General features: G+C 47.5%; 1 protein-coding gene across 1 annotated transcript; it reads right to left on the bottom strand.

Annotated features, from left to right (window-relative positions):
• Positions 1-1,157: 1,157 nt before the first annotated feature.
• On the bottom strand, positions 1,158-5,517 carry bbln (bublin coiled coil protein). The gene is made up of 2 exons (XM_085965310.1): positions 5,266-5,517; positions 1,158-4,073 (listed from the first exon to the last, which is right to left on the bottom strand). Exons 1-2 carry the CDS (start codon positions 5,333-5,335, stop codon positions 3,886-3,888), a joined length of 258 nt encoding a protein of 85 aa, XP_085821436.1. The 5' UTR covers positions 5,336-5,517; the 3' UTR covers positions 1,158-3,885.
• Positions 5,518-9,288: the final 3,771 nt, after the last annotated feature.

Here is a 9,288-nt window from a genome sequence, read left to right as displayed (position 1 = left end):
CAATCACTTCCTCATATGATCTTTCCATCAATGCTTCTGGCCAGCAACTTCTTGCTCCAGCACTTGAACAATTAAAGATCAATTTACGGTACTGTATTTGCCAAAAGAACTGAGGCGAGTTGTTGTGATCTGGAACTCACGTCCTGCAAGGATGCTGGAAGCAGATTCAATAGTAACTTTCAAAAGGGAACTGGATAAATACTAGAAGGGGAAAAATTTGCAGGAGTTTGGGGAAAGAGCAGGGGGACTAATTGGATAGTTCTTTCAAAGAGCCGGCACAAGCAGGAGGGGCCAAATGACCTTATGTGCTGTATCACTCTATGGAAAATTTTATTAATTTTTGCTTCAATAGCCACTTGTGGGCAAGGCATTTCATGCTCTAATTGCCCTGGATGTGGGTTGAAAATTCTAACTTCGCACCTTGTTGTTCTAGTGATCATCCTGATTCTATTACCAACTTAACCAGTAGAAATGGTCTTTTAACTACTTACTGTCTCAAACCATTCCTTAATTTTGAAAATATCTTAGGCTGGAGAGTTGAGACTATTTTAGACCTTGCAATGAGGTATGGAAGCCCTACCCCATGAACCCATTATGGACTCTGTCGGAGTCTGTCTTAATGGGAAGGAACATTGTCAATTTCAGAGGTACCTGCAGCTCAAACAGAAAGCAATGTTCAGTTTCTCTTCCATAAAAGTTAGAAACTACATAAAGAGATTTCACTGTTAAAATCAAGTGCCTGAAACAGTGTTTGAGCTCCGTAACGATCACCCAAAAACATTCTCATTACTATTCAGTCAGCTCGATTCTCCCCATCTGCTCAATATCCAATAAAACATATGCCGGAGCATGAGGTTACAGATTGTGGTGGAATAGATCTGCAAACTCTACCACCTGGAAGGACAAGGGCAGCAGACGTATGGAAACATCATCAACTCCAAGTCACACACCAGCCTGACTTGGAAATATGTCGCCGGGTCAAAATCCTGGAACTTCCTCAACAGCACTGGGAGCACCTTCACCACACGGACTGCAGCAGTTCAAGAAGGCAGCTCACCACCACCTTCTCGAGGGCAATTAGGGATGGGTAATAAATGCTGGTCTTACCAGTGACACCCACATCCCATGAACAAATTTTGTAAAAACCGCCTCAGCCATCAGTTAAATAGGAGAACTTTATAGAAAGCATATTAAATCAAGATATATCACAAAACAATGAATCAAATATTTATATTTACATACTGTGTAAACTAAGAAATGTACACAGTAGGAATAATCAGTCATCCCCTGCACATTAGCTTTCTAACACCTGGCTCTCAAGGTTAGTATAAGATACATTATCATTTATACAGATTGTGCATATAGACATCATATTCAGGCTGGCTCCTGATCCTTTCATACTGTTCTGTCACAGAATAACTACACCCACTGACTGAATTGTTTCCTACCTGAAGCAAACTTGGTTGTCATTTATTTTTAAATCTTTTATGTGCTTTATTTACTTCAAGGAAACAGCAATAAACTGTACAGCAAGCTGGAGAGAAAGCCTATCACTCATCTTCAATATCCCAGTTACAGGCAGTGGTAAATTATTACACAATTCTGTGGTCATAACACATCTCCTTTGAGTGAATGAATCAATGGTCTTTAACAGTGTGTTGGGGAAGAGGAGTTGCCTCTAAATTATAAACTATCAGTAGTTGTAACTTTTTCTCCCTTCATTCAGCTAATTTTAGAACGAGTGCTAAACCTTCATTGAAAAATTCTATGTCAGGACCAAGCTTTCATTCAAGTAAAACAGCAGAAGTGAGACGCCCTTCAATTCAGAGTGACTTGGTGTTATCGATTAAGGGAACTGGCTGTCAGATAGAAAACAGAGAGTTGGAATAAACGGCTCATTTTCTGAATGGCAGGCAGTAACAAGTGGGGTACCACAGGGATCTGTCCTGGGCCCCCAGCTGTTCACAATTTACATTAATGACCTGGATCAGGGAGTCGGATGCAGCATTTCCAAATTTGCAGACGACACTAAACTAGGAGGGGGGGTGGGCTCAGAGGAAGAGACCAGGAAGCTCCAGAGCGATTTGGACAGACTGGGCGATTGGGCGGATAAATGGCAGATGCACTATAATGTGGACAAGTGCGAAGTTATCCACCTTGGGTGCAGGAACGGGAGGGCAAATTATTATTTAAATGGCAATAGATTGGGAGAGGGGGAAGTACAGAGAGACCTGGGTGTTCTTGTACACCAGTCACTGAAGGCGAGCATGCAGGTGCAACAGGCGGTCAAGAAGGCAAACGGTATGCTGGCCTTCATAGCAAAAGGGTTAGAATACAGGAACAGGGATACCTTGCTGCAGCTGTACAGGGCACTGGTGAGACCACACCTCGAGTACTGTGTACAGTTTTGGTCACCTCATCTGAGGAAGGATGTTCTTGCCATGGAGGGGGTGCAGCGGCGATTCACCAGGCTGATACCAGGAATGGCGGGAATGACCTATGAGGAGAGACTATGTAGTTTAGGGATGTACACACTGGAGTTTAGAAGATTGAGAGGGGACCTCATAGAAGTGTATAAAATTCTGACAGGTCTAGACAGACTGGATGCAGAAGGAATGTTTCCCTTGGCGGGTGAGAACAGAACTAGAGGACATAATTTAAGGATAAGGGCTAAACCATTTAGGACAGAGATGAGGGGGAATTTCTTCACTCAGAGAGTGGTGAACCTGTGGAACTCATTGCCACAGAGGGCAGTGTACGCCAGCTCATTAAATATATTTAAGAGGGAATTAGATATATTTCTACGGGCAAAAGGGGTTAAGGGTTACGGAGAGAAGGCGGGGACGGGATACTGAATTAAAGGATCAGCCATGATCTCATCGAATGGCGGAGCAGGCACGAAGGGCCGAATGGCCTACTCCTGCTCCTATCTTCTATGTATCTATGTAATGGTTTTTCCAAACCATTTTCTTACTGCTACATCGCCCAGGACTTGATGGATTTACAATACAGAAATTACATTGTGTCACACAACAGACCCATGGAGTAACAGCTTTAACTCAAGGATTGAGCCCTAGTCTGGCCCCACCTGGAGTACTGGGTACAGTTCTGGTCACCACATTATGAGAAAGACATTCAGGCATTGGACACAGTACAACAACTGAACTCTCTGGCACTGGGCACCTGAATGATGGGGAAAGGCGATAGAAGCTGGGAGTGGTTACACAGGTGATCATATAGAAGTAGTTAAGACCCTAAAGGGTATAGACAAGACAAACAATAAGTTTAACATATGCACAGATTATAAAAGAGAGAGGGTGAAAAGACGGATTAGATTTAACTTTTTTTAACACAGAAGATGTGGAATGGTTGGCAGAGGGACTGATTCTATCAGCAAATTCAACAGAAAGTTGAGTAAGTACCTGGAGAAAAACCTCGATAGAGGTATGAGGAGGATCGTGGGATATGATTATTTCCTAAACACTCGGGCCAGCCAGATGAACTACAGTGGTCCTTGAGGCCCTTAAGATCAAACACGCAACTTTTTTTAAAAAATTGAACCCAGCTGAAATAAGATTTCTCATCCCAGTAAAGCAACTCACAATTGGACGATGCACAGCACAGCTCCCGTTACAAATGAACAAATTCTGGATGGAAGAAACAGGAATTCTACGGCCAAAACCAAACAGACACGTTACATAAAAGGCAAAATGATGCCACCACGGGCAGAATTGCAGCTCAGTACACTGCCGAAAACTAGCCAGCGTTTCTGTCACGGGGAAAGTAAAGTTGCGAGCAATGGTTACTGCTGACAAACACCATTTTTTTTTATTCTTAAGCAGGACTTGGGGATATTAGGGCTCGATAGCGAAGCGGTGATCAGAGTCAAGCGTTGCCGCCTTTGGATTCTGTTGGCGGGGCTGTCGCGTCCATCTGCTGCCTGAATTCCATCCTCGCCTGGCGATTCGACTCCAGCAGTTCTCGAAATTTCGCATTGAGGACATCGTTCTTCTCCTCAAGGTTGTCCAGGCAAGAGTTGATCTGGTCGAACATCAAGTTGAGTGCAGCGTATTCTGCCAAGATAGGGAAGGTGGGGAGTGAGGCGAAGAATACAATATTTTACTGCCAGCAGAATGAGTTATAAAAAAAAACAAACTTGGATTTCTCCAGCACCTCGCACGACCTCAGGACGTCCCAAAGTGGTTTACAGCCAATGAAGTACTTTCTAAAGTGCAGTCACTGTTGTAATGTAGGAAATGCGGCCGCCAATTTGCGCACAGCAAGCTCCCACAAACAGTAATGTGAACGACCAGATAATCCTTTTTTTTTAAAGTGAGGTTGGCTGAGAGATAAATATTGCCCAGGACACCGGGGATAAATCCCCTGCTTTTCTTCGAATAGTGCCATGGGATCTTTTACGTCCACCTGAGAGAGCAGACGCGGCCTCCGTTTAACGTCTCATCCGAAAGACCGCACCTCCAACGATGCTGCACTCCCTCAGTACTGCCCCTCCGACAGTGCAGCGCTCCCTCAGCACTGCCCCCCCTCAGTACTGCCCCTCCGACAGTGCGGCGCTCCCTCAGTACTGTCCCTCCGACAGTGCGGCGCTGCCTCAGCACTGCCCCTCCGACAGTGCGGCGCTCCCTCAGGACTGCCCCTCCGACAGTGCGGCGCTCCCTCAGGACTGCCCCTCCGACAGTGCGGCGCTCCCTCAGTACTGCCCCCCCTCAGTACTGCCCCTCCGACAGTGCGGCGCTCCCTCGGCACTGCCCCTCCGACAGTGCGGCGCTCCCTCGGCACTGCCCCTCCGACAGCGCGGCGCTCCCTCGGCACTGCCCCTCCGACAGCGCGGCGCTCCCTCGGCACTGCCCCTCCGACAGCGCGGCGCTCCCTCGGCACTGCCCCTCCGACAGCGCGGCGCTCCCTCGGCACTGCCCCTCCGACAGCGCGGCGCTCCCTCGGCACTGCCCCTCCGACAGCGCGGCGCTCCCTCGGCACTGCCCCTCCGACAGTGCGGCGCTCCCTCGGTACCGCCCCTCCGACAGTGCGGCGCTCCCTCAGTACGGCCCCTCCGACAGTACTCAAGCAAAGTGAAAATTTAATTCTGCAACTTGCCATCTCCAGGTCTGCAGGGGTCGAGTGGGGTCCCATTGAGTGATCCGGTCGAGGGATCTGGTCATGAGGTCCGGTCCGTGGGGTCCCATGTCAAGTGGTCCAGTGGAGTCTGGGTGGGGGGTTCTGATCGGCTCCTCTGCCGGGTCTTACCTTCCTCGGGCACATCCTGCTCCTCCTCTCGCTCCACACTCACACTCGGCTCCCCGTTCGGTCCCGACATTACAGCAAAACTGATCCGGATCAGCAGAGGCCGCTTCCCCCGGGCTCTCTCGGTCTCCTCGGGGATCTCCCTGGGATTTCCCGGAAGTTGTCAGTTACATTTGTTACAAGTCCTGAAATGTAACAAACTCAGCTGCCCGGGGTCCTCATCCAGTGTGTGTCCGGGAACCGCCTGAGAACAAAAACACAATCCGCCCCTCCCCAAATTATCGATAATAATTCCCTTATAAAAACACCACTGTCATTTTCCAAAAGCATTTCAATTTAAAATGTTAATTGGAAACGTTGCTGTTCCTATTTTGTAAAGACCCACAGGCCTGAGGCAGCCAGCCGGCTCTTGTTGCAATGTCAGGATTGTTACAGATTTAAAGAGGTAAATCCTGCCCATAAATTCCTGACCAACGCTGAAATTATCACCAGAGTGAACTGGAGGAAAATAACATGCAAAGCAACTTATTGAAATTGCTACATCATTTGCAATAAACAAAATGAGAAAGAACTTGCATTTCTGTCGCGCCTTTCACAACCTCAGGACGTCCCAAAGCACTTCACAGCCAATGAAGTACTTTTTTAAAAAAGTGTAATCAATGTTATAGCTCTTCATTGAAATAGTGCCATGGGATCTTTTACATCCACCTGAGAGAGCAGACGGGGCCTCGGTTTAAAGTCTCACAGAAAGACGGCACCTCCGACAATGCAGCGCTCCCTCAGCACTGCACTGGGAGTGCCAGCCTGGATTTTGTGCTCAAGTCCCTGGAGTGGGACTCGATCCCACAACCTTCTGACATGTGTGTCCATCTGGCCAGGCCTAGGTTCATACTCTATCTCATATACCCCTCAAAAAAAATACTGGTCAACATTTCTCAAAGTTGCTGATATCGTTCAGCTCCATTACCTACAAAAAATATCCAAGTCAATAATCAGGATCCAGCTCTCTCCAGCAGGTGCCCACCCAGGGACGATTATTATGTCAGTGTCAGCCATGGCTCAGTGGGCAGCACCCTCGCCTCTGAGTCAGAAGGTTGTGGGTTCAAGTCCCCACTCCAGAGACTTGAGCACAAAAATCTAGGCTGACACTCCATTGCAGTACTGAGGGAGCCCCGCACTGTCGGAGGTGCTGTCTTTCAGATGAGATGTTAAACTGAGGGCCCCGTCTGCCCTCTCGGGTGGATGTGAAAGATCCCACGGCACTATTTCTAAGAATACCAGGAGAGTTATCCCCGGTGTCCTGGGCCAATAATTATCCCTCAATCAACATCACAAAAACAGATTACCTGGCCATTATCACATTGCTGTTTGTGGGAGCTTGCTGTGCGCTAATTGGCTGCTGCGTTTCCTACATTACAACAGTGCCTATACTTTAAAAGTACTTCATTGGCTGTAAAGCGCTTTGGGACATCCTGAGGTCGTGAAAGGTGCTATAGAAATGCAAGTCGTTCTTATTTTTTTATTTTATCTCAGAACTGCCCACTGGCAAGTGTTCTGAATTTCTGCTGTCCAGAAGGTAATGGGGACAGTAGTAGGTTTGATACCCCCATGTTTGACTCACTGATAACAATGAGGATCATTTGGACAAGGAGGAGTCACTACTGTATATCTCTCTACATCTGCGTTTGGTCTCCTCTACATTGGGGAGACCAAACGCAGATTGGGTGACCGCTTTGCGGAACACCTCCGTTCAGTCCGTAAGGGGGACCCAGAGCTTCTGGTTGCCTGTCACTTTAATTCACCGCTCCATTCCCACTCGGACCTCACCGTCCTTGGCCTCTTGTATTGTTCCACGGAAGCTCAACGTAAACTCGAGGAACAGCATCTCATCTTCCGATTAGGCACTCTGCAGCCTTCCGGACTCAATATCGAGTTCGACAATTTCAGATCATAACCTCGGCCCCTATTTCATTTTTTCTTGTAATTTTTCCACTCCTTCCCCCCCCCCCTTTCCTTTTGTTTCTCTCACACCTGGCAGCTATCTCTTGCCCTGCCAGTACACTTTACACCTAATCTCAGCCTATTACCATCTCGTCTAGCTTCTAATACCTTTTATTGTCTCTTTTACTTCTTTTGTTTCTTTTATTCTTTTGTCCGATCGCAGCCCTGCCTCCGATCTATCTTCTTTTCTTTCCAGTTTTGAAGAAGGGTTCGACCCGAAACGTCAACTCAAATTTCTGTCCACAGATGTTGCCTGACCTGCTGAGTTTTTCCAGCATTTTCTGTTGTTATTACCATCTCCTTTTACCTTGAATATCTCTTAATGCCTCTTTATCTCCTGCCTTCCATCCTATCACAGACCTTCCCTTTTGTTCTTTCATCCCCTCCCCCATTTCCCAGCCCCTAAACTTGCTTTAAAATCTGTTCCCTTTCCTGCTTTTTTCCAGTTCTGACGAAAGGGTCCCAGACCTGAAACGTTGACTCTATTTTCTCTCCACGGATGTTGCCTGGCCTGCTGAGTTTTTCCAGCATTTTCTGTTGTTATTTCAGATTTCCAGCATCCGCAGTATTTTGCTATTGCGCTATATCTCTCATTTGGGGAGGGAAGGGCAGGGAGATGAAGGCCGACCCATTCATGATCAGAGTTGTATCACATAACTTTCCATCTCCCCTCTGCTAAAAGTACAGGAATCTCTCCAGATGATCTGGCCATTTATCACCTTGCTGTTTGTGGGAGCTTGCTGTGCACAAATTGGCTGCTGTATTTCCTACATTTCAACAGTGACTACACTTCAAAATGTACTTCATTGACTGTAAAACACTTCGGGACCTCCTGAGGTCGTGAAAGGCGCTACAGAAATGCAAGTCTTTCTTTCTTGCGAGACCCCATAAATGCCAGTTCCGCCTTTCTCTTCCCTTTACCTTCTATTGGGCCCCTTTAAAAGTTACAAGAAATACGGGATTCACGTTATCTCCCATATGCACTCACTTTCCAGCAGGAATCACTGGGTCATTTTTGAGCAACAGGGGAGTCGAGGGTTATGGGGGACCAGCAGGAAAGTGGAGTTGAGGCCAAAATCGGATCAGCCATGATCTCCTTAAATGGCGGAGCAGGCTCAAGGGGCTGAATGGCCTGCTGCTGTCCTGTTTCTTAAGTTCTTAAGTCATGGTTGGGAGCTGAAACCCTGTGTCTGCCTTATCCCTCTGGAGCCGAGGGACGCACGGAGGCCAATTCTAACAGGCCAGTGCCATCCTGGCTGAAGTCAGCCATCCCTCCTTGGCTCTGGAGCCTTCCTGGTTGGTCTGTGTGGCGCAGTATTTGGCCAGTTGGTGCATTTATTCACGGGATGGGGGCGTCGCTGGCAAGGCCAGCATTTATTGCCCATCCCTAGTTGCCCTCGAGAAGGTGGTGGTGTGCCTCCTTCTTGAATCGCTGCAGTCCGTGTGGTGATGGGACTCCCACAGTGCTGTTGGGGAGGGAGTTCCAGGATTTTGACCCAGCGACGATGAAAGAACGGCGATAAATTTCCAAGTCAGGATGGGGTGTGTGACTTGGAGGTGGTGGTGCTCCCATGCGCCTGCTGCCCTTGTCCTTCTAGGTGGTAGAGGTGGCGGGTTTGGGAGGTGCTGTCGAAGAAGCCTTGGCGAGTTGCTGCAGTGCATCTTGTAGATGGTACACACTGCAGCCACGGTGCGCTGGTGGTGGAGGGAGTGAATGTTTAAGGTGGTGGATGGGGTGCCAGTCAAGTGCATCCTTTTTTGTGAGATAGCTCATGTTAATATTCCGATTTAATTTATTAAGTTTCCTATCTTTTGTATGATTTGGGTTTTATTCATTGTGCCCCTCCAACAAATGGGGCACTTTTGACAGATTTTTTGGGGGTTTCTAACACTGGGGCCATCCCTACAGGTAGATTCAAAGAGGCAAATGAAGGTCTTGATTTTTTTGTTGTGATTGTGAGTGAGCCAATAATTCATGTTGCACAACCAAAATTAAATTCACCATCAACTTTATTGCTAAATCAT

Source organism: Somniosus microcephalus, chromosome 23, assembly GCF_052327205.1.
Source record: "Somniosus microcephalus isolate GS21.2 chromosome 23, FLI_Smic_1.0, whole genome shotgun sequence".
Classification (NCBI taxonomy): domain Eukaryota; kingdom Metazoa; phylum Chordata; class Chondrichthyes; order Squaliformes; family Somniosidae; genus Somniosus; species Somniosus microcephalus.
The sequence above is the reverse complement of the archived record's forward strand: the minus strand, read 5'-3'. Positions and strand labels throughout refer to the sequence as shown.

Coding starts and splice junctions, on each gene's coding strand:
- bbln (XM_085965310.1), bottom strand. CDS start 5,335: ATGTCGGGACCGAACGGGGAGCCGAGTGTGAGTGTGGAGCGAGAGGAG. Junction 4,074..5,265: donor GCAGGATGTGCCCGAGGAAG/GTAAGACCCGGC, acceptor CTATCTTGGCAG/AATACGCTGCACTCAACTTG.